Below are 24684 nucleotides of genomic sequence, written 5' to 3'. Positions count from 1 at the left end.
TTACGATTTAATGTTGCAAAGCTAGAACTAACATCATGTCCTTAGCAGGAAAAAGACCCGTTGCTTGATCCTTACGCTCATATGCAGAAAGGATGCCCAACGGAACTCCATGGGGGTTTGCTCTCAAGCTACGGTCGCCTCTTGATACCATGATGAAGCATTAGACAAAACCCTCACTGGATGAAAGTATTTCACATTTCCAAAAGACCTAAACACAACCGCAAAGGCTGAACGGATCCAGGAAAGACGACCCTTTCAGTGGGCACATCTGGCTCGTGCACCCTCTTTGGAGCCTCCAGATGAGAAAGCTGGACCCCCCCTCTGGATTTGCAGCCCCCTCCCCCTGCCGCTCACCCCAAACTGGCTCTGCGGGCAGCTCTCAGCCATCAACCCCCTCCCCCCACCCCGATGCCAATGGAAACTAAAATGCTCTGTGGGGAGGGCCCTAATCCAGCCATGCTAGACAGGGGCCCAGCTGCTTCCTGCTCTGTTCCCATCTCCTTTCCGGAGCTGTGATTGGCTCCACAGGAGTTCAGCCTTGCAGGTTGACAGGCATCCCCCCAGACTGGTACGAGGGAGGGCGAGAAGGTCCCAGGTTCGATCCCCGGCAGCATCTCCAGTGGAAAGGGCCCAGGCAGGAAGGAGGTGGTGTGGAAGACCTCACTCCGCCTGAGACACCCTGCAGAGCTGCTGCCAGTCTGAGTAGGCAATACTGATCTTGCTGGATGGAAGGGCTGGGTCGGTGGCAGGCGGCTTCGTTTGTGTGTGTGTGTGTGTGTGTGTGTGTGTCCTCCTCTGCCACCCATTACCTCGTTCTCTTGCAGCTTCTGGTAGTCCCGTCCCCAGAGCACCACTCGCCGGTCCCTGCCTCCTCCTGTGACAATGGTCCCGTTCCGCAGGACGCACAAGCCAAAAATGCCTCCTTCGTGGGCACCGGGCACAGCGTGGCAAATCCGGTTCCCCCCTGCCAGGCAAAGGACACCGCTGTTAAACGGAGCAGAAATGGCAGCATCTCTTTGGGTGCTGCTGACCTTCCTCTCGGGAAGAATCTCTCTCCCACAGTGGAAGCCACGAGGTGGATAGCCAACCGACAGCAAAAGCCACCAACGGGTGTCGGCGGGCCTGGTTATTGGGTGCCTGTCACACAAACAATGCTTCCCGCTGAACTGTGGAGTCTCACGAGCAAGAGGTCTACTTTGTGAGCTGCTGCAGACATGTAGTTTGCATTTTTCCTGAGCTGAGAAGAAGACTGCAGATTTATACCCCGTCCTTCTCTCTGAATCAGAGAGGCTCACAATCTCCTTTCCCTTCCTCCGCCACAACAGATACCCTGTGAGGTGGGTGGGCTGAGGGGACTCTCACAGCAGTTGCCCTTTCAAGGACAATCCCTGCCAGAGCTCTATCTGACACTCATAACCACTACCCCATGCCCGGTTCTCACGTCCGTGAATAAAGGAAAAAGGACATGCTGAGTCATTCAGTCAACACCCATCACTGATTCAGTCCTGAAGCAACCATTTCAGCTGCTCAGCGAGACAGATTCAACATCTCCTGCCCCACCACAAACGCCTCCCCAGCTCCTCCTCCACCCAAAGCCCCACCTTTCCCCCAGATGTAGAGATTCCCTCCAGAATCGCCGGTCACCGTGTCTCCGTTCTCCGTGAAAGCCACACATAGGACGTACTTGGGCTTCTCGTGTTTCTGCGGAGGAATGCAAGGAGATGAGCCCCCGTAGCCAGGGACGAAGCCACCCGCCCCAAAGCTGCCCAGTGCTCAGGTTCCTGGAAGACAAGGGGATCCCAGCTGAGTCGCAAACAGGACAAGCGCAGACAGAATTCAGAGCTGCCCCTTTAGTCAACACGGCAGAACCAGTCCTCCGGGATTGTGGACTTTTTGCAGGTGGAGAGAGCAGAAAACACTCATCTCGCTGCCATCGCACTGGGAAAATGGCAATGCCGGGAACTGCAACAGCACAGAGCTGGGATCCTCCACATGGCAGAACAGCTGGGCTAAAGAGGGCATCTCTCTCGGGCGAAGAATAATAGATCATCAAGGGACAAACTGCACTGAACTGCTCAATACTCTCATCTGTTCTGACACACCTGCAAAACGCTCCTGAATTTGAGGACATGAAGCTGCCTTCTACTGTATTGGTCCATCAGGGTGAGTCTTGTCTACTCAGACTGGCAGCAGCTCTCCAGGGTCTCAGGCAGAGAAGGGTCTTTCCCATCCCCCACTGCCTGGTCCTCTTTAAACTGGAGATGCCAGGGATTGAACCGGAGACGTTCTGCATGCCAAGCAGAGGTTCTATCGCTGAGCCAGAGTCCCACAATCTTCCTCTTGCCAGCAAAATACCAAAAATAAAAATAAAGCGAGTTCAAAATGGATTCTGAAGGCTGTGATGTGTATGCATTTTGGTGCAGCCGCAGCCTCCCAGGTGGAGTAAAATTGGAGTAACAAGTGCTGTTCTCTGCCGCCTTGCAACACTGGTGAAGGAACTGGCAAGAGGAAGATTGTGGGACTCTGGCTCAGTGACAGAACCTCTGCTTGGCATGCAGAACGTCTCCGGTTCAATCCCTGGCATCTCTAATTTAAAGAGGACCAGGCAGGAGGTGACATGAAAGACCCTTCTCTGCCTGAGACCCTGGAGAGCGGCTGCCAGTCTGAGTAGGCAAGACTGACTTTGATGGACCGAGGGGGGTCCGGTTCAGTATAAGGCAGCTTCACGTGTGTGCTTCATTCTGGAGTTGCCCAAGAGCACATCATGAACATTCTGGCATTAGGGTGGGTGATGGTGGGATTTGAACTCAAGTCTAAGGCCAAACAGAAGGGTGGTTGGGGTGACGCCTCCATCTGGGGACAAAGAACTATTCAGACCCCCCTCTGCCCTCTCTTACCTCGAAGATGCCCTGCCTTTTGCTCAGGCTGCCCCCCTCCAGGGTCCAGAAGTGGATGTGGGATTTCCCGCACGTGATCAGCAGCGTGGGCTCTGTGGGGTGGAAGGTGGCCGCCAGCACAGACTCATTGGAGCACTGGGGGAGGAAGAGGAGGAGAGTGCGTCAGGCGGAGGGAGGAGACGAAACTGGGTGCACAGAAGGGAGGGAGGACGAAAGGAGGGAGGGAAGGCGGGAGGGAGGGAAGGCGGGAGGGAAGGCGGGAGGGAAGGAAGGAAGGAAGGAAGGAAGGAAGGAAGGAAGGAAGGAAGGAAGGAAGGAAGGAAGGAAGGAAGGAAGGAAGGAAGGAAGGAGGGAGGGAGGGAGGGAGGGAGGGAGGGAAGGAGGGAAGAAAGGAAAGAGGGAAGGAGGGAGGGAAGGAAGGAGGGAGGAAGGAAGGAAGGGAGGGTACGACTCACCTTAACATCAGCCAACTTCTGCTCCTTCTGCCAGTCCCAGACAGACAAGACGTGGTCGTTGGAGTCGTCGACGGCACACAGAAGGCCTCCTCCGTTCTGGGGGGAGAAAGCGGGCACAGGCAGAGGCCTGGAATTAGCTGCTGGATTTGTCATGAAAGAATGACAGTCAATTTCTGCACCCCACAGAAGCCACACCCCCAGATCTATGAAGTTCTTGTTATGGAGACTCACACAATTTCAGTTTTTAAAAGACCAGAAGATTTCTAGTTCTCTTGACGGCAGAGGAAATCTCATACCATTCCCCTCTCGCCATACCCTTCTGTTATCGCTGTCTTTAAGACTTCTTGGAAATTCTCCCGGGCGGAAGAAAGAATAAGCCAATTTTGTAAAAATCTTATGGACGCACTATCGGGTTGCAGAATTCAGGGCTTTCAGTGTCAAAGTCTGGATTTTTAAAAAGAGGGGCGGTAGAAATCAAAAAGGCCTGGATCTATGGCTTGTTCTGATCATAACGTCTCTTACCCCCTGCCCCAAATTCTTCAAAGGATCTCCTGCCCAGATAGCCCTTCCCTCTCTGTAGGATTCTGATTCAAACTATGCCAAAACAAGGAACCTCTGAAGCTGCCTTCTACTGAATCAGACCCTCTTCGGTCCATCAAAGTCAGTCTTGTCTGCTCAGAGTGGCAGCCGCTCTCCAGGGTCTCAAGCTGAGGTTTTTCATGCCTACTTGCCTGGACCCTTTTTAGGTGGAGGTGCCGGGGATTGAACCTGGGACCTTCTGCTTACCAAGCAGATGCTCTACCACTGAGCCACCGTCCCTCCCTAAAACTTATGAAGCTGCCTTATACTGAATCAGACCCTCGGTCCATCAAAGTCAGCCTTGTCTACTCAGACTGGCAGCGGCTCTCCAGGGTCTCAAGCGGAGATTTTTCACACCTCTTTGCCTGGACCCTTTTGAGTTGGAGATGCCGGGGATTGAACCTGGGACCTTCTGCTTACCAAGCAGATGCTCTACCATGGAGCCACCGTCCCTCCCTCTGGTGTGCGTCTGTAGGGGGCAGCAGGACAAAACCAGGGGGGGGGAGGAATCTAGAAGGCTGCAGGAGACCATTATTTCTTCTAGTGTGTAGACCCCCAACATGTTTCGAGCAATCAGTTCTTCATCAGGGGAATACCAAACAACTTTGTTGTTCTGTCCCTCTACTCTCCCGAGCAGTGTTCCCCCTCAGCTGAGTCAGTGTGAGCTAGCTTACAATTTTTTCAGCCTCCTGCTCACACCTTTTTGTCTTAGCTCAGGAAAAATGGCCCCCGAGCAAACTGGTTTATGCAGTCGCTCACAACCTTCATGCCAGGAGCTCACAAAGTAGAATTTTTCCTCACAAGACTGCCCAGCTTAGAGGGAGCATCGCTCCAGAGCTGCTATAAGCCAACTCCGACAATAGTAGGTGACTGTAGCTTTTCTCTACTCCCCAAAGGAGATCTAATTGCTAAAAAACCCAAACAAACCTGAGAAAGCTGGCTATGCTTGTAGCCGCCACCACCTCCTGTGGCAGTGAATTCCACATGTTAATCACCCTTTGGGTGAAGAAGTACTTCCTTTTATCCGTTTTAACCTGTCTGCTCAGCAATTTCATCGAATGCCCACGAGTTCTTGTATTGTGAGAAAGGGAGAAAAGTACTTCTTTCTCTCCTTTCTCCATCCCATGCATTATCTTGTAAACCTCTATCATGTCACCCCTCAGTCGACGTTTCTCCAAGCTGAAGGAGCCCCAAGCATTTCAACCTTTCTTCATAGGGAAAGTGTTCCAGCCCTTTAATCATTCTAGCTGCCCTTTTCTGGACTTTTTCCAATGCTATAATATCCTTTTTGAGGTGTGGCGACCAGAACTGCACACAGTACTCCAAACGAGACCGCACCATCGATTTATACAGGGGCATTATGATACTGGCCGATTTGTTTTCAATTCCCTTCCTAATAATTCCCAGCACGGCGTTGGCCTTTTTTATTGCAACCGCACACTGACTTGACATTTTAGTCTTCGCTCAGGAAGATAAACTAATTGATGCAGTAGCCAAATTGCTTGCTCACAACATTAATGCCAGTCGCTCACGAAGAAGGATTTTTGCTCCCAAGACTCTGCAGCGTAGAGGGAATGCTGCTTGAGACCTCCTGAACACAAACAGACCAGGCTCCAGGCTTTGCCCCGAAAGAGGCAAACGGCCACAATGCAGACGTCTCCTATTTTTTTCCTTTCTGAGGGCAGAAGGAAAACTGACCGGGGGGTGGGGGAAATGAGGGATAGAAGAGGAAGAAGGCCTTGCTTACAGATTTGGAGAATCCCACGCAGCTGATGGCGCGATCAAAGGGCCCCGGCCCCAGGACGTGAAGCGTGTTCAGGCTGACAGAGTCCCAGACTCGCACGTGGGGGGGCAGTGGCTGGGGGGGGGGGGAGAAAAAGAAGCAGATTCTCACACAGTACACAATTAACTCCGGAACTCATTGCCACAGGAGATGTTGTCCCGCCCCCCTTCAAGTTTAAATGGCTTTTTCAAAACAAATAATTTCATGAAAGAGAGCTGGATTTGAATCCAGTAACACCTTAAGAGACCCACAACATTTCCGGGGTGGAAACCTCCAAGAGTCAAAATTCCTTTGTCTCTCAAAAGCTCTCCCCCCAAAAATCTTGCAGGTCTCTCCGGAGCTCCTGGATTCAAATCCAGTGGTTTTACTGCAGACTAACGCGGCTCCCCTCTGAATGGAAAAGGGTCTCTCAGCAGCTATGAGCCATGAAAGGCCAAAAGAAGCTTCCATGCTCAGGAGCAGTCTGGCTGAATACCAGAGGCCAGAGACAACAGGGGTCTCATGAGCTGTCCCCTCTCGGAAACAGAACGCTGGGCCGGACAAACTTTTGGCCTGGCCTGCTGAAAGAGCTCCTCCACTCCCCAACAGTTTAGGTTTCAGCCACAGGGACCTCTCTGCCCTGCTCCCCATCCCAACCTCAGAGCTGTTGCTTTCTGTCTTGCTGCGGGACTCCCCCCCGCCCCCTCACCTTGCCATCTTTAGAAGTCCCGGCCACCTGTCCAGTTGCTAGGGTGACCATATCAGGATGCACAGCCAGGCTAGGGGGGAGAGAGGAAAGAGACTGGGTCACACAGACTGCTGGAGACGACCCCCCCCCCCCAAAAAAGCCAGCCACATCCTTGTTTCCCGATGGGATCCCAAAAAGCCACGTCTGTTTACTTTACACCCTCCCTGTGCCAATCTAAGAGGCAAATGCTCAGCTCCAATCCTGTCTGGACCCCCGTACTTATTTATGTGCTTTATTCAATACCCTGTCTTTCTCCTCAATGGGGTCCCACAGCAGTTTACGCAATTCGCCTCTCCTCCGTTTTATCTTCACAACAACCCTGAGAGGCAGGCTAGGCAGAGAGTGTCCGGAGCTGTTGTCTAATTCCCTATCGTTCTCCCCGCATGGAGCCGTTTATGTTGTTCTCCTCTCCTACATGTTATCTTCACAACAACCCTGCGAGGCAGGCTGGCCTGAGAGCATGGGACTGCCCTAAGGTCGCCCAACAAAGCGTCCACAGCAGAAGGGAAATCTGAACCTGGGTCTAACAGATCCTAACCTGACACTCTGACCACTTGCCAAGACTGGCTGGGATGGGGGCCTAGAGCCTTTTGCTGTGCCCCCCCCCAAAAAAACAACTTTCCTATTTCAGTGACAGTTAAAGCTTCTCTCTTCAAGTCAACTGATCCCAAATTTTCACGCTTAGGCTCCGCTCTAATGTACTGCTTTTATCTCACAGCCTTTGGCTCTGTCTGGAGCCTCCCGCCTTTCATAGAGTCTTCTGGAAAAGGCTGGGGATCAGTGTTAAAAAGGAAGCCCATAACATAAATTCGGACAGACTAGATGGACCCTCCCTGGTCTGATCCAGCAGGACTCTTCTGATGCTCTTCTCAGGGGAAGGCCTCAGCCTCTCTGCCTATTACTGGAACTCCAGAGGAACTGGTTGGCCTCCGTGTGAGACAGGATGCTGGACCAGATGGACCCTCACTGGTCTGATCCAGCAGGGCTCTTCTGAGGTTCTTTTCAGGGGAAGGGCTCGGCCTCTGCCCTATTGCTTGCCTTCCAGAGGAACTGGCTGGCCACTGTGTGAGACAGGAGGCTGGACTAGATGGACCCTCCCTGGTCTGACCCAGCAGGCCTCTTCTGAGGTTCTTCTCAGGGGAAGGCCTTGGCCTCTCTGCCCTGTTGTGGGCCCTCCAGAGGAACTGGCTGGCTTCTGTGTGAGGAAGGATGCAGGACAAGATGGACCACTGGTCAGATCAAGCAGGGGTCTTCTGAGGTTCTTTCCCCTATTGTGCAGCATTTATTTTCCCCCACACCTGTGCAAATGCATCGCTCTTCCTTCCGGCTCCTCTGTAACAGTCTGCATGTGCAATAACACCATGGCCGCCACACCCTCCTTACCACTTGATGTCATCTGTGTGGCCCAGATAATGGCGCTGGCGTTGCTCTTCCACATTGTAGAGGACGGCCACTGCAGCCACAAAGTACACAATCTCTCCTGTAGGCAGCAGGAAAAGGTTGGCCCGGCAGTCTCGGCCCCGATACCCATAACTGTGGCGTGCAATGTTGGGTCAAGGGGGAAAAACAGGATCAGGTGAGAAAGACCTGGCACCGATTCTGGGGCCTAGGGAGAGAGACCCCCCCCCCGGGGTCTAGGCTAGGAACCTGGAAACTTTTTGAGCCTGTGGGCACCTTCCATAATTCTGACACGGAGGAGTGGGTGCAATTGCAAAATGGCTGCCACTGGGGTGGAGCCAGACACAAAATGGCTGCCACTGGGGTGGAGCCAGACACAAAATGGCTGCCACTGGGGTGGAGCCAGACACAAAATGGCTGCCACTGGGGTGGAGCCAGACACAAAATGGCTGCCAGACAGCAGAGACAACCACAAAATAGCAGGGAGTGAGGTCATGCATGATAGAGGTTTACAAGATTACGCATGCGATAGAGAAGGTAGAGAAAGAAGCACTTTTCTCCCTTTCTCACAATACCAGAACTTTGGGCACTCAATTAAATTGCTGAGCAGTCGGGTTAGAACGGATAAAAGGAAGTCCTTCTTCACCCAAAGGGTGATTAACACGTGGAATTCACTGCCACAGGAGGTGGCGGCGGCTACAAGCATAGCCAGCTTCAAGAGGGGATTGGATAAAGATATGGAGCAGAGGTCCATCAGTAGCTATTAGTCACAGTGTATTGTTGGAACTCTCTGTGTGGGGCAAGTGATGCTCTGTCTTCTTGGTCCTTGGGAGAGGCAACAGTGGGAGGGCTTCTAGTGTCCTGGCCCCACTGATGGACCTCCTGATGGCACTTGGGGTTTTTGGCCACTGTGTGACACAGAGTGTTGGACTGGAGGGGCCATTGGCCTAATCCAACATGGCTTCTCTTATGTTCTTATGCATACTTCCAACAGTAACTGTTCAAGATCTCTGGCAAAAGCTCTGTTTTAACAGGATGCCATTTAACCTGCACAGCCAATCAGAAGCCCTGCTGGGTATTTATTTATTTATTTATTTGGGACTTATATCCCGCCCTTCCCACAAGTGGCTCAGGGTATGAGCCCTACCTGGCCCTGCCCACCTTTTGCCAGGGTCTGAGTGGCAGAAGGGCATAGGATGGAACGGTCCTCCTTCTCTTGGCAGCCTCTGCCCGTCAGAGGGGACAGAGGCAAGCGAGGCAGCCCCAGGGCCCAGCCTGGCACGGAGCAGCCTTGTAGAGCAGTTCAGGTTTCCCCCACCCCACCCCCAAGCAGCTTTGGGGAAGGATACACCCAATCCAGCTTCAACTTCTTATGCGGCAGCTCCAGCTTGGCGTCCAGGCTGTAGGTGGCAACGACGGCATCGGGGACAAACATCGGGATGGGGCGTCCCCGCAAGAACATCTTCACGTAACCATCCTCTGCACAAAGACAAGAGTGGAGTGGGAGAGACCATGAGAGAAGGGAAGAGGCAACTCTGAAGTCCTCCAAGCCCCCAGGGCTGCAGAGAGACCCCATCGCCACACCACGGCCTTCCTCCAAAACTCACACATCACATTTAGGGGGAGGGGTTTATGAGTTTACTGCATGGTGCAGGGGGTTGGACTAGATGACCCTGGAGCTGCCTTCCAACTCTAGGATTCTTCAGGAAGTGGTGGGCTCTCCTTCCTTGGAGGTTTTTTAACAGAGGCTAGATGGCCATCTGACAGTAATGAGGATCCTGTGAATTTAGGGGGAGGTGTCCGTGAGTTTCCTGCATTGTGCAGGGGGTTGGACTAGATGACCCTGGAGGTCCCTTCCAACTCTAGGAGTCTATCATCCCTTTTTCTTCCCAGCCCTCTCCTCCCTGCAAACAATTGGTCAGTCACCTGGGGCGAGTATGATACAAGAAGATATTGGATTTATATCCCGCCCTATACTCTGAATCTCAGAGTGGCTTACAATCTCCTTTACCTTCCTCCCCCACAACAGACACCTTGTGAGGTAGGTGGGGCTAAGAGAGCTCTGACAGCAGCTGCCCTTTCAAGGACAACTTCTACAAGAGCTATGGGTGACCCAAGGCCATTCCAGCAGCTGCAAGTGCAGGAGTGGGGAATCCAACCCAGTTCTCCCAGATAAGGGAGCTCTGGCTGGCCCAAGGCCATTCCAGCAGCTGAAAGTGGAGGAGTGGGCAATCCAACCCGGTTCTCCCAGATAAGAGAGCTCTGGCTGACCCAAGGCCATTCCAGCAGCTGCAAGTGGAAGAGTGGGGAATCCAACCCGGTTCTCCCAGATAAGAGAGCTCTGGCTGACCCAAGGCCATTCCAGCAGCTGCAAGTGGAGGAGTGGGGAATCCAACCCGGTTCTCCCAGATAAGAGAGCTCTGGCTGACCCAAGGCCATTCCAGCAGCTGCAAGTGGAAGAGTGGGGAATCCAACCCGGTTCTCCCAGATAAGAGAGCTCTGGCTGACCCAAGGCCATTCCAGCAGCTGCAAGTGGAAGAGTGGGGAAATCAAACCCAGTTCTCCCAGATAAGAGTCCACGCACTTAACCACTACACCAGAGAGGCGACCAAGAAGAAAACCCTTTGCAAAGGTCATTTGTGCACCCTGAAAAACAAACAGGAAGTTCCCCATGACTGTTCCTCTCCTGGGAGCATGCTCAGACCTCCACCCAAGCCTCCTTGCCCAAATGCAGGCACGTGCGCACGCGCAAACAGACTCCTGCCCCTCAAATTGTGCCCAGTCCCCATGCTGAGACTCCTTCACTGAATCCAATCCCCTGGGCCCACTGCAGAAAATCGGAAGGGCTGCTAATGGCCCCAACTCACCAGCATTGAAGGAGGCTTCCTTAGGTTTGCTGTGAGAGAGAGAGAGAGAGAGACAGAGAGATTAGGAGGGAAGGGAAAGGGAAAAGGGGGAGGGGAGAGAGAGGAAGGAGGATGCCCCCTCCACACCACACCCCCCTCCCTCCTCTGGCAAAGCGTCCCTTGAACTTCTCTGTGGGAGCAACACCTAATGATATCTTGGGCATTTTCGTATCAGCCTGTAACACCCACACAGCTCTGCCGATCAGCAAACGCATTTCGGAACCCAGTTCTCAGCCTGCAACGCATGCCTATCTTGGCACAACAGACGGGCCACAGGAACTGATCTCAGAGACAGCTGGAAGTGTGGTGTGTGAGTCAGACTACCCCACCACAGACACAGGGGCAAACGAGTCTCACACCTGCCCTGGCTAGCAAATTCAGCCAGGTGGAAATCTGAGAAAGGAAAGCTGTGCCGTGGCGTTCTTGGCACCGGGAAGCCAGCTACAGCCCGTGGTCAAATTATTCCAATTTGGTCTTATATAATTATCCCGATAATTGACTGACTCAGCTGACGATTGTGTCAAGCCCAGCCCATGGGGCAGAAGGTTCCTTGTAGCGGAGTGAGATATATGACTGTCGGCCATGAGCGGCTTGGCATGTTCAGAGAAACCCCAGTGCTTGACTGCTTTTAAGTCCCTGGGATGAGGGGGCGGGGAGGAAACGGCATCCCAAAGGAACAGGAGCAAGTGAAGGGGGGGGGGATTCACCAGGGTCAAAGGTCCCCAGAGTCCAGCACCCCCCCTTCCTCAGAGGGCTAGCCAGAAGCCATGGGGAGAACGTCTGCATCCATTTAGTAGAACCTTAGGAGAGAGATCTTGGGGTCGTTGTAGATAACTCACTGAAAATGTCAAGACAGTGTGCGATTGCAATAAAAAAGGCCAACGCCATGCTGGGAATTATTAGGAAGGGAATAGAAAACAAATCAGCCAGTATCATAATGCCCCTGTATAAATCGATGGTGCGGTCTCATTTGGAGTACTGTGTGCAGTTCTGGTCACCGCACCTCAAAAAGGATATTGTAGCATTGGAAAAAGTGCAGAAAAGGGCAACTAGAATGATTAAAGGGTTGGAACACTTTCCCTATGAAGAAAGGTTGAAACGCTTAGGGCTCTTTAGCTTGGAGAAACGTTGACTGCAGGGTGACATGATAGAGGTTTACAAGATTATGCATGGGATGGAGAAAGTAGAGAAAGAAGTCCTTTTCTCCCTTTCTCAAAATACAAGAATTCGTGGCCATTCCATAAAATTGCTGAGCAGTCTGGTTAGAACGGATAAAAGGAAGTCCTTCTTCACCCAAAGGGTGATTAACATGTGGAATTCACTGTCACAGGAGGTGGTGGCGGCTACAAGCATAGCCAGCTTTAAGAGGGGATTGGATAAAAATATGGAGCAGAGGTCCATCAGTGGCTATTAGCCACAGTGTGTGTGTGTATAAACACACAGACACACACATATTGGCCACTGTGTGACACAGAGCGTTGGACTGGATGAGGCATTGGCCTGATCCAACATGGCTTCTCTTATGTTCTAACCTTGGCAGGGGAGAGTTGCAGGCATCTCTATTTCTCTGTGCCCTTTCCTTTTGCTCTCTGGTTTTGAGCGACACAGGAGAAAAAGTGTGCGGGCTGCATTTTCCCCAGTCCCCAGCACGACACGGCCACAAGCCCCCTCCTACTTGCCCCCCCACCCCCATTTGGTATCCCCGGCTTCTCTGATTATTTATGAGCAGCACGTCTTCCTTACAGAACTCCACGTGGCTAACAGGACAAACGACACACATAATAAAACAGAGTACATAAACACACCCACCCACCAAGACTTGAAAATCGCAACAAAAAAATGCAGCCCTAAAGAAAACCCTCTTCCACTGCCTCTTGATGGCTCAAAGTGAGCCCCGCCCTCCCCCCCTCCGGCCAAGCCTAACTTTCAAGGCGGTCTGTCTAGTGGAGGGAGGAGCCTCCAACGAGGGCATCCAGCCAAGCTGCTTTTTGCGCAGGAAAGAGGGCTGGCCTCTGTTGGGGGCGCTGTCTGTGGGTCTACCTGCCTGTTGCTGCAAGTAAGCTAGCTGGGATGTCAGCGCTGCTTTCCTTCAAAGGTGCCAAGTTAAGACTGAGGCCGCCCTTCAGCTCCGGCTGGTGTGCCAGACCTCCCCAAGTCACGGGCCTCCCGCATTGTCCTTTGGATGCCCCGCTCTGCCAACGGCACGGAGGAGTTCTTTGCCATCTGCCTTCACTCCAAGTGAGGAAGCCGGACCGCAAGCGCCGGAGAAGTCTCTGCTGCACGAGAAACAGGTTCCTCTTCAAAGCAGCCTCAAGGACTCCTTTGGGTGGAAAGTTTGGGCATCCCAGGAGTTAAGTCTTCTGAGCTTCCCGGCCCATCTGCGCCTTTGTGTCTTCCCACACCCACAGTCACTCCTGGCAACTGCGGGCGCTCCCTCCCCTCCCTCCCTCCAGGCCCAGGAGACGGCCATGCCTCCTGTTTTGCTTATGCCAGGTTGCTGCCGCCACCTTCCACCACCCAACCCTCCAGAGCCAGCCTGGCCAGGAAGGGAGAGATGCCCGCAAGGCCCCTCCGCTTTGGCCGCCTCAACCCCCCCACCTGCCTCTCCTTGGCACCCAGAGGAGCGGTCTGCCGTCTCCCACCCGCCTCTGCTCCCTTCCTGGAAGCCTGGCACAGAGGGAAGGGTGCTGGGTGGGGCCAGGAGAAGCCCCACTCGGTCCTCCCCCCACCCAGGCTGCCCTGCCCCTTCTCCCAGCTCCAGCCTCCGAAGCCCGTGGCGGAAAGAAGGGCAGGGCAGGTGGCAATCAAGGACCCTTCCGCTAGACCACGGGTGCGGAACAGTGGCTCTCCGGATGGTTTTTTTTGCCTACAACTCCCATCAGCCCCAGCCAGCGTGGCCAACGACTGGGGCTGATGGGAGTTGTAGGCAAAAAAGTCCCCACCCCACCCCTGCACTAGACAAAGTAGGAGATTGCCTAGGGCGCTGGGTTTCTGGGGGTGCCATTTTGGGCACCCCCATGTGACTTGGTGATCTTATCAATGGGGTGTGTGCCAGAAGTGAGCCTTGCCTAGGGTGACAGAGAGTCTACTCTGCCCCCCCCCCAAACGCTTTGCCAGGCCCAGAGATTTTGATGTGGGCAAGTCCTTTCTCGGCTTTGGTTCCTGCCAGAAGTACCGCATTTGGAGGGGCGCGCCTCTGTGCCACCTACGCCCAGCAGGGGCTCCCCCGCCCGGCTGTGAACGTGCCCCACAGCCCCCCTCTTTCTGCCTCCCTCCCCCCCTCCCGTGACTCCCAATTGAATTCTGCCAGCAGCGGGGGGGGGGGGGGAGCTCCATGTCCCGGCTAGCAAGCAGATCTGGGAAAGGGGGGGGCGACTCTTCCCAAGGGGGGCTCCCGGATTCCGCCTGCTGCCCTTGGGGGGGCGGAAAGGGGCTGGGGAGGGGTCTCCAGCCGCCCCGCCCTTACCTGGGACTGCTGCTCCCCGCAGCCTTCCGCATGGCGCTGGTGGTGTCAGAAGCGAAGCCAAAGACTCCCTTCTGCTCCGGCTCGGCCAGGAAACCACCGGGGGGGGGGGGGGAGGGTTCCTGCCTGGGCGCTGCCCACAGCTCCCTGCCCCGCCCCTTTAACCCTCCAGGCGCCAGGCGTCCAGCGGGCTGGGCCTTTGGAAAAAGCGGCAGGTTTTCCCACGCCTGCGGGGAAGCCTGCCCTGCCGCGCTTCCTCCTGAGGCTGGGCTTTGCAATCCGATCTGCCGGCGCCGGGCCAGCTTCCGCAACGGAGACTTCCGGCCAAACGGGCGCCGCTTTGCAGAACCTGAGCAGCCTGCGCCCGACCTGAGCTGCTGCGGCGCGTCTCCTTCTGCTCGCTGCCTCCCCACGTACCCTTCGCGCTTGGCGCCGCCGCAGGAGCTGCCGGAGGAGGAGGGGGTGCGGCTCCGCTGGTCCTTCAGGCTGGAGGCGCGCTGCTGCTGGGGCAGGGCCGGCCGCTCGGGGGAGGCGCAGCTGCGCCCGCTGCGATGGGGCGGAGGAGGACGAGAGTGAGCTGAGAGAGAGAGGAGGGGGAGAGCCCCCGGGCCGAGGCGGATGCCAACTGCAAAGCGGGAGAAGCGGCGGCTGGGCTGGCCTCCCTCCCGGCCTCTGGCAAGCAGCGCCCTCAGCCCCCCTCTGCGAGGTGGGGGGGGCGGAGTGTCCAACCGACCCCTCGTCTAAATCTCAGGCCGAGAGCCGTGGGAGCAGCGCAGGCGACTCCAGAGAGAGCTTTAGCAAGCGAGCCAAGCGGCACACCGCGCAGAAAGCACCTCATGTCCCCCTGCTGCTTCTGCCCAAACCGCCCGGGTTTCCCCTCTGCTCCCAGGACTTAACCACGAAAGGAGGTTGTTTCCGCCGCCCCCCTCTGGCCAGCCCAGGTAAGAAAGCGGCACCAGCACCAGCACAGCAAGCAAGCAAGGGTTCCTCGTGCAGCCAGAGAGGCAGGAGAGAAGACGCTTCTGCAAAGCCATGCGGCAGTTCCAGGGGAGAGTAGGTGAGAGCCCCCCCCCCCCCGCCGCCCAAATCCCCACACATGCAAAGTGCACAGCAGTTGGTGGAAAAGACGACCACAATTGCAGATTTATACCCCGCCCTTCTCTCTGAATCAGAGACTCAGAAGGCTTACAATCTCCTTTATCTTCTTCCCCCACAAGAGACACCCTGTGAGGTGGGTGGGGCTGAGAGGGCTCTCACAGCAGCTGCCCTTTCAAGGACAACCTCTGCCAGAGCTATGGCTGACCCAAGGCCATTCCAGCAGCTGCAAGTGGAGGAGTGGGGAATCCAACCTGGTTCTCCCAGATAAGAGAGCTCTGGCTGACCCAAGGCCATTCCAGCAGGTGCAAGTGGAGGAGTGGGGAATCAAACCCAGTTGTCCCAGATAAGAGTCCGTGCACTTCACCACTATGGCTGACCCAAGGCCATTCCAGTAGCTGCAAGTGGAGAAGTGAGGAATCAAACCCGGTTCTCCCAGATAAGAAGAGTGCAGGTTTATACCCTGCCCTTCTCTCTGAATTGGAGACTCAGAGCGGCTTACAATCTCCTTTATCGTCCTCCCCCAAAACAGACACCCTGTGAGGTAGGTGGGGCTGAGAGAGCTCTGACAGAAGCTGCCCTTCCAAGGACAACTCCTGCCAGAGCTATGGCTGACCCACAGCCATTCCAGTAGCTGCAAGTGGAGGAGCAGGGAATCAAACCCAGTTCTCCCAGATAAGAGTCTGCACACTGAACCACTGTGGCTGACTCAAGGCCATTCCAGCAGCTGCAAGTAGAGGAGTGGGGAATCAAACCCGGTTCTCCCAGATAAGAGTCCACACACTTAACTGCTACACCAAACTGGCAGCATGGGGAACTACGCTGACTAAAATCTAAGGCTATTTGCTATGGCTGCGTGGGACAGAGCCTCCATGCTCAGGGGCAGTCTATCTCTGAATATGGGTGTCAGAGGGACAAACAGCAGGGAAGGACTGACACCTTCTGTGCCCTGCATGGGGGTTTCGGTGGGCCCCTGGCTGGCTGGCTGCGCCAGGAAACACAAACACGATAGGAGCTGTGGATGCAAAGTGATTCCTCAAAGTGGTCTGTTACTTTTGTTTCCCGGTGCTGCTGCTGTTTGTACCATGCATCAACAGTTCTTAATGATAACGATCCAGGTCCTTAAGCAACTGTAAATGATTAATTTTTTCCCCCTTTTCCAAATACCTCTTTGCAAGGGGGGGGCGGCATTCCACCCTGTATTGGGCCCTCTCCCAGCTAAATGACAATCCAGGAGTTTATACAAAGAGGCACAAGGGCGTTAACATTTGTTTGCAAATCACTATTTATCCCACAGCCTCCCTTGAGAATTAATCTGCAGAGAGAAAGACGGAGAGAAGGAAATTGATCATCCGGTTCCTAAGCTACAGAAGGTTTGGGCAAGAAGCCAGGCCGAACTGTGCAGTAGATTCTTGCCTTTTGATCTGCCTGCTCTCTGTTTATGCCTCATCTAATCTCTCCCCAGCTGTGAAATCTATCTCCCAAGCGACAGACATTCTTTCTGGCCCCTGCGTGTCTCGAGAAGACCGCTGTAGAGCCGAAGTTCAGTTCCAGCTTCAGCTACCGATCCCACCGAGTAATTCCAGGCCAGTTGCTCTTTCTTAGCCTAACCTGCTTTGCAGGGTTGTTGTGCGGGGGTGGGGGCTTCTTGGAGGAAGGGGAAGAATGAAAGGAGATGCCTATTGATAAATAAAACTCAAAAGGGAAAAGACTGGAAAGGGGGGAAGTCTCCAGCAAAATCTTCCAGCTGCAATTTCAATACAAAAAGAGAGAGAGGCCGATTCTGCAGCTGGTGTTTGCCTCCCTTTCGCTGTGGGGTCCTTCCGTGTGGGTCTGTTGTTCTGATTCGCACTGGAGCGACTGTGGCCCCAGGGAAAATAGAGCCGTGATGCAACTGCAGAATTGGCCAGAGTTGTGAGTTCAGATCCAGTCTGCTGTGAAAAGCCCATAGGATATTTTTGGTCCTCCAGGCTAAGTTCTTCAAAGTCTGGAATTTAATTTAATTTTTAATGCATTTATTTATTTAATTGCAGATTTATACTCTGCCCTTCTCCCTGAATCAGAGACTCAGAGCAGCTTACAGTCTCCTGTATCTTCTCCACCCACAAAAGACACCCTGTGAAGTGGGTGGGGCTGAAAGGGCTCTCACAGCAGCTGCCCTTTCAAGGACCACTCTGCAAGAGCTCTGACTGACCCAAGGCCATCCCAGCAGGTGCAAGTGGAGGATTGGGGAATCAAACCCGGTTCTCCCAGATAAGAGTCTGCACACTTCACCATTACACCAAACTGGCTCTCTAAGAAGAAGATATTGGGTTTATACCCCGCCCTTCTCTCTGAATCAGAGACTCAGAGCGGCTTACAATCTCCTATATCTTCTCCCCCCACAAAAGACACCCTGTGACGTGGGTGGGGCTGAGAGAGCTCTCCCAGAAGCTGCCCTTTCAAGGACAACCCTGCAAACGCTATGGCTGACCCAGGGCCATTCCAGCAGCTGCAAGTGGAGGAGTGGGGAATCGAACCCGGTTCTCCCAGATAAGAGTCCATTCACTTATCCAATACACCAAACTGGCTCTCTTCAATTTTCGGTTTCTGATTGAAAGCTGGAAATGTTGCCGCATTTGAGTAAACATCTCACCTGGCGGGGGGGGGGGGGGGGGGGGGAGGTAGTATCGCTTTTACGTTCCCCACCTTTTTGACCCAAACAGGCTGCTGTCTGGGGGAACCAAAAGCAGATGATAATATGTTTCAAAGTCAGCAGTTCAAGGAGACAAAAAATTCAGAGAGGTTTAACAGCTCAAGAGAGATTCCTCCCCCGCATCGCTCCCCATGCAGATTAAATGATTTGGTAGCAACGGAGGGAGGGAGGCCTGCGAATGAACCAACGGCCCTGTCACCTTTTCCCGGGTAGCAGCTCTCTCTTGGGGGACGAGGGCGACGTGGAGTAGCCTCTCCTCTGCGGCACAATCCCATTGCTCAAGCTGGGCCTGGAGGGCAGACCCCGCAGCAGCTGGTACACTGCAGGGGAGAAAAGACAAGAGACCCCTTTCAGGTTGCCTTGCACCCACCACGGCCCTCTTTCGCACCCAGGGCTCTGAGCTTTTTCTCACCCCCGTGAAGAGAGTTAGGGGTTGGTGTATGGCAGGCGGTGTTTACCGGCACTTCACTGCCAAAAAGAGGGATTTGTCAACTGCAGGAAGATAACCGGAAAAGAGACTCTGTGTTTCTGGGGTTTCCTTGCCTCTCCCATTGGCTCTTTGCCTACAGCAGGGGTGGCCAAACTGTGGCACTTTCACAGATGGCTGGATTTTCAGATGTAGTTAATACGCTGAAATAAATGCATTCTTGTAGACTGTGTGATATCAAATGCTGTGCTAACTGCTGGGTTTCTTTGTTGTTGCTACAGTATTTACAGTTAAAGCTATAAAGAGATGTGGGGAGGCAGTACTCAGGTGTCTTGGTGCTGTACGAGGGGCCCTGATTCTGCACAGGGAGGTGTCCTGCTGTGTTCTCATTGCCTTCCTCAATGCAGAGAGAGTCAGAGGGGCAACAGAGCATCCACGGGGCGGGAGATACTTCCTGGTATCTCCTGGTGCCCCCATTTCCTCCCCTCTGCTGCCAGTGTGGCGTTTGCCATCTTTTTTCAAAAAAGATTTGGTGATCGCTTCTATTGCTCTGTCCTGACCTGGATTGCCCAGGATAGTCCCATAAATATTGACCCTGCTGAGCCTCCAATTTGTGGCGACCCCAGCAAGAGGCTTTCAAGGTGAGGGAAAAGCAGAAAGAGACCGGAATGGGAGATGGTTGAATTAAAAGTCATTACAACCAAACTTAGTACTGTTGTTAGCTGAGTTAGCGTGAGCTAGCCAGGGCAGGCGCTAGTTTTTTTGGAGCCCTAGGCAAGACTTGTATTAGCAACCCCACTCCCAGTTTTAAAAAAACTGGAAAAATGTAGGAGAATTTGAGAACACCAAACGTGAAACCCTTCACATTTTTAATTTATCATCTTTAAATTTAAATATATCATTTTATCACATCAGGGGAGGGACGGTGGCTCAGTGGTAGAGCATCTGCTTGGGAAGCAGAAGGTCCCAGGTTCAATCCCCGGCATCTCCAAAAAAGGGTCCAGGCAAGGAGGTGTGAAAAACCTCAGCTTGAGACCCTGGAGAGCCGCTGCCAGTCTGAGAAGACAATACTGACTTTGATGGACCGAGGGTCTGATTCAGTAGAAGGCAGCTTCATATGTTCATTTTTAATTTAAATTTTAAATTTTTTCTAAAAAAAAAATTGTGAGAATAAGTAACGTGACAACATCATCAATCTTTGCTTTTATCTCTCAATTAGAAAAATAGTTTTAGTACACAAATCACCAATAACTTCAAATAATCCTGTGCAGTGTGATATATTTCAAGCTCAATATCGGCAGGGTGGGGGGAGGTGCCCCTTGGTGAGCTGGCACCCTAGGCGGCCGCTTACCTCACCGACTCCCACACCCTGGCCATGGAGCTAGCTCACAGATTTTTAGCTTCCAGCTCACACATTTTTGTCTTAGCTCAGGAAGGAGGACCCCGGAGCACACTCATTGATGCAGCAGCTCACCACTTCCATGCCAGGAGCTCACAAAGTAGAATTTTTGCTCACAAGACTCTGCGGCTTAGAGGGAACATTGATTACAACACTCAGGACAATGGAACCCCCAGGGCTTAACAGAGATAATAGGCTTCTGTCTCACTACACATGCTAAATCACCCAGTTCTCACCTATACCCAGAAATCGAACTTTGTTGGTCTTAAAAGTGCCATTCGACTCAAACTTAGTACTGTTGTTAACTCCTTTATTATCAGTATGCCAACTTGTTTCTATTTACATCTCTTACCTAATATGTTATTCCAATCTTAGCTGTATTTATTGCTTAGCACTTAGGCACCTTGACTCTAATGAGCTCTTCCTGACAACGAATCTCCCTAACTATACGTAATGTTTGAGAAAATCTGTCCCAGTGAATCTGGAGGAACGCACATGAACACATGACAAGTCTCTCAGTTCTCACTTATACCCAGAACTGAACTTTGTTTCTCTTGATGGTGTCCCTGGGGGACATCTGTTTGTTCACTCTTGTATGCTGATTTGCTGCCATTCACGGATGTAACGAACTGCCTGGACTCCGGTCTCAGCTATCCTCACGCAGTACTTTTGCATCTTGACTCTCACTAGCCCTTCGTGACAACCAGCCCCCTTTCTTCCTATATGTAATGGTTGGGGAAGTTCTGTATCACTGTATCTGAGGAAGTGTGCTTGCACCCGAATGTTTATATCTTGAATAAAAGTGGGCTGGTCTTAAAGGTGCCTGACTGGACCCAGACTTTGCTCTGCCAAAGTTCTCTGTGTGTTGGAGGGGATGGTCGACCTGAGAGGACTCTGGTGGGGGAGAAATGGCCCTGAATGGGGACAGGGAGGTCCCCAAATCCACCTTTTTCTCTCCACACACTGGCAAACGCACTTTTGAGTGTGAACTTTCAGGAAACATTGTACCAAAGCTGGGGGTGGGGGGGGGGGGGTGGGATATAGCTAAGACAGGAAAAACCTAGCAGGTGAAAGAAAGACCCCTTCCCCCAAAAATCCTGGTACAGTTTTTTTTTTGGGGGGGGGAGGGGATGCAGAGAAAGACCTCCAGGTGACATTGGAGACTGTTAGAATCATAGAGTTGGAAGGGACCTCCAGGGTCATCTAGTCCAACCCCCTGCACAATGCAGGAAACTCACAAATCCCTCCCCCTAAATTCACAGGATCCTCATTGCTATCAGATGGCCATCTAGCCTCTGCTTAAAAACCTCCAGGGAAGGAGACCCCACCACCTGCCGAGGAAGCCTGTTCCACTGAGGAACCGCTCTAACGGTCAGGAAGTTCTTCCTAATGTCGAGCCGGAAGCTCTTTTGATGTAATTTCATCCCATTGGTTCTGGTCCTACCTTCGGGGGGCCACAGAAAACAATTCCACCCCATCCTCTATAGGACAGCCCTTTCAAGTCATTGAAGATGGTAATCCTATCACCTCTCAGCCGCCTCCTCTCCAGGCTAAACATCCCCAGCTCCTTCAGCCTTTCGTCATAGGACTTGGTCTCCAGACCCCTCACCATCTTCGTCACCCTCCTCTGGACCCATTCCAGCTTGTCTAGTTCCTTCTTAAAATGTGGTGCCCAAAACTGAACACAATTCTCCAGGGGAGGTCTTACCAGAGCAGAGCAAAGCGATACCATCACATCACGTGATCTAGACACTGTGCTTCTGTTGCGTGTGTGGAGTTCAGCTAAGACTCCAGACCCCGAGCAGGCGGTCCTCAACAGCTCCCCCCCACCCGGCCTCCTTCCTCCCTCCCCATCCCAGTACCTTTGTTGGGCCCCCTCTTCTGCAGGCTGAGCCCGTTCTCCTCGCAGGTGGTGAGGCGACGGAGGACGTCGGCCAGGGCTGCCTTCAGCACCTGGATCTCGTCTTCTTGCAGCTGGAGTCGCTGTTCCAGGTAGGAGATGCGGTCATCCACCTCCATCCCGCTGGTGCCGGAGAGGTTATCATCTGTGGGGAGCGAGATCGAGGCAGGGGAAGGGGGATTGGCAGGGAGGGGTGGGGGGAAGAGAAAAAGATTGGATGTCTTTATGTGACATCATCAGTCAGAGCTTTGTTTGTAACGCAACAACCCAGCGAGGTAGACTGAGCTGGAGCACCCAACCTTTTTGTCCACTTATGTTCAGCTGCATAGTGCAAATCCTTGTGCCGTGGTGGCCGCAGCTGCCAAAGCAACCTTTAAAAAAAAATCTGCACAGCCAATCAAATCTCCAATGGCCAATCAGAAGTCTTGCCGGGCAAAAGCCCTGTCTGGCCCCACCCCCTTTTTAAAAACTCTTGGCGGTTGGTGGGCTAAGAAACAGTGATAGTTATTATTAACCGAAGGCTATCCGGCAGCATGCAAGCGGTATGACTGGATCAGCTTCCTGTGTCCTCAGCTGCCTCCGATGTTAAACTGTATGCTCCTCTCGACAGGGACCTGTTTGTCTTGTGCTTTCTCCAGCGCTACACACAAGGCTCCGCATTGGAAGCTGGAGCGCCAGAGCAGCTAAGAAGAGAAGCAGCTAAGCTGGGAGATCCCAGGGGTGGGTCTGGCCTCTGCCAGATATCAGACTGGCCCACTTTGCAGGGCTGTCCTAAGAGCTCCAAGAAGGTATCGTCAGTGACGTGCTTTGGATACGGAAAGCGCTACACAGAAGTTGTGCCCTGTTGTTTTAAAACAAATAGATGTTAGAGGCTGTTTCCGAGGGGAGCCTCACTGGTCTTCGGTAGAACAGCTAGACTGGAGCCCAGGAGATCATAAGAACATAAGAGAAGCCATGTTGGATCGGCCAAAGACCCATCCAGTCCAACACTCTGTGTCACATAAGAACATAAGAGAAGCCATGTTGGATCAGGCCAATGGCCCATCCAGTCCAACACTCTGTGTCACACAATGGCCAAAAACACCCAGGTGCCATCAAGAGATCCATCAGTGGGGCCAGGACACTAGAAGCCCTTCCACTGTGCCCCCCCAGACACCAAGAATACAGAGCATCACGGCCCCAGACATAAGAGAAGCCATGTTGGATCAGACCAATGGCCCATCCAGTCCAACACTCTGTGTTACACAGTGGCCAAGAAAACCAGGTGCCATCGGGAGGTCCATCAGCGAGGCCAGGACACTAGAAGCCCTCCCACTGTGCCCCCTCAAGCATCAAGAATACAGAGCATCACTGCCCCAGACATAAGAGAAGCCATGTTGGATCAGACCAATGGCCCATCCAGTCCAACACTCTGTGTCACACAGTGGCCAAGAAAACCAGGTGCCATCGGGAGGTCCATCAGTGAGGCCAGGACACTAGAAGCCCTCCCACTGTGCCCCCCCCCCAAGCATCAAGAATACAGAGCATCACTGCCCCAGACATAAGAGAAGCCATGTTGGATCAGACCAATGGCCCATCCAGTCCAACACTCTGTGTCACACAATGGCCAAAAACACCCAGGTGCCATCAAGAGATCCATCAGTGGGGCCAGGACACTAGAAGCCCTTCCACTGTGCCCCCCCAGACACCAAGAATACAGAGCATCACTGCCCCAGACATAAGAGAAGCCATGTTGGATCAGACCAATGGCCCATCTAGTCCAGCACTCTGTGTTACACAGTGGCCAAGAAAACCAGGTGCCATCAGGAGGTCCATCAGTGAGGCCAGGACACTAGAAGCCCTCCCACTGTGCCCCCCTTAAGCACCAAGAATACAGAGCATCACTGCCCCAGACATAAGAGAAGCCATGTTGGATCAGACCAATGGCCCATCCAGTCCAACACTCTGTGTTACACAGTGGCCAAGAAAACCAGGTGCCATCGGGAGGTCCATCAGTGAGGCCAGGACACTAGAAGCCCTCCCACTGTGCCCCCCCCCCCAAGCACCAAGAATACAGAGCATCACTGCCCCAGACATAAGAGAAGCCATGTTGGATCAGACCAATGGCCGATCTAGTCCAGCACTCTGTGTTACACAGTGGCCAAGAAAACCAGGTGCCATCAGGAGGTCCATCAGTGAGGCCAGGACACTAGAAGCCCTCCCACTGTGCCCCCCCCAAGCACCAAGAATACAGAGCATCACTGCCCCAGACATAAGAGAAGCCATGTTGGATCAGACCAATGGCCCATCTAGTCCAGCACTCTGTGTTACACAGTGGCCAAGAAAACCAGGTGCCATCAGGAGGTCCATCAGTGAGGCCAGGACACTAGAAGCCCTCCCACTGTGCCCCCCCCCCAAGCATCAAGAATACAGAGCATCACTGCCCCAGACATAAGAGAAGCCATGTTGGATCAGACCAATGGCCCATCCAGTCCAACACTCTGTGTCACACAGTGGCCAAAAAACCAGGTTCCTTCAGGAGGTCCATCATTGGGGCCAGGACACTAGAACCCCTCCCACTGTGCCCCCCCCAGCACCAAGAATACAGAGCATCACTGCCCCAGACAGAGAGTTCCAACAATGCGCTGTGGCTAATAGCCGCTGATGGATCTCTGCTCCATATGCTTATCCAGTCCCCTGATCATCAGAGACCAATGTGGTTTCGGGGGGGGGGGGGGGGGGGGGGGGGAGGGGCAGGAGCATTTGAAAGTCCAAAACCTCCCTTTGTCAGACACCAGAATAGACAAAGAGTTTTTACTCTCAAAACCTTCTACACTGAAACCTTGGAACAAGGTTGGAATCCAGTTGCACCTTTAAGACCAACGGAGTTTTATTGAGAATGTGAGCTTTCGTGTGCTAAAAGGAGACTTCATCAGACAATAGAATGGGATGGAATTAGCAGTCCTACATACATAGAGAGT

The 24684-nt window shown here is 53.2% G+C and overlaps 1 protein-coding gene across 1 annotated transcript in view; it reads right to left on the bottom strand.

Moving 5' to 3' along the window:
• The window catches only part of LOC132585923 (echinoderm microtubule-associated protein-like 1), a 27392-nt gene that overhangs the window by 623 nt on the left and 2085 nt on the right, over window positions 1–24684 (bottom strand). Inside the window, exons 2-12 of the mRNA XM_060257799.1 lie at window positions 21687–21869; window positions 18198–18318; window positions 10707–10735; window positions 9189–9318; window positions 7825–7974; window positions 6403–6472; window positions 5679–5789; window positions 3353–3448; window positions 2898–3032; window positions 1602–1701; window positions 714–964 (exon numbers count right to left, since the gene is read on the bottom strand). Of these exons, the coding sequence (XP_060113782.1) occupies window positions 714–964; window positions 1602–1701; window positions 2898–3032; window positions 3353–3448; window positions 5679–5789; window positions 6403–6472; window positions 7825–7974; window positions 9189–9318; window positions 10707–10735; window positions 18198–18318; window positions 21687–21869 (1376 nt within the window). The remainder of the gene's footprint in view (window positions 1–713; window positions 965–1601; window positions 1702–2897; window positions 3033–3352; window positions 3449–5678; window positions 5790–6402; window positions 6473–7824; window positions 7975–9188; window positions 9319–10706; window positions 10736–18197; window positions 18319–21686; window positions 21870–24684) is intronic.

This window comes from Heteronotia binoei, chromosome 17, assembly GCF_032191835.1.
Source record: "Heteronotia binoei isolate CCM8104 ecotype False Entrance Well chromosome 17, APGP_CSIRO_Hbin_v1, whole genome shotgun sequence".
NCBI classification, from domain to species: domain Eukaryota; kingdom Metazoa; phylum Chordata; class Lepidosauria; order Squamata; family Gekkonidae; genus Heteronotia; species Heteronotia binoei.
Note: the sequence above shows the minus strand (reverse complement) of the source record. Positions and strands in the feature narration are given on the sequence as shown.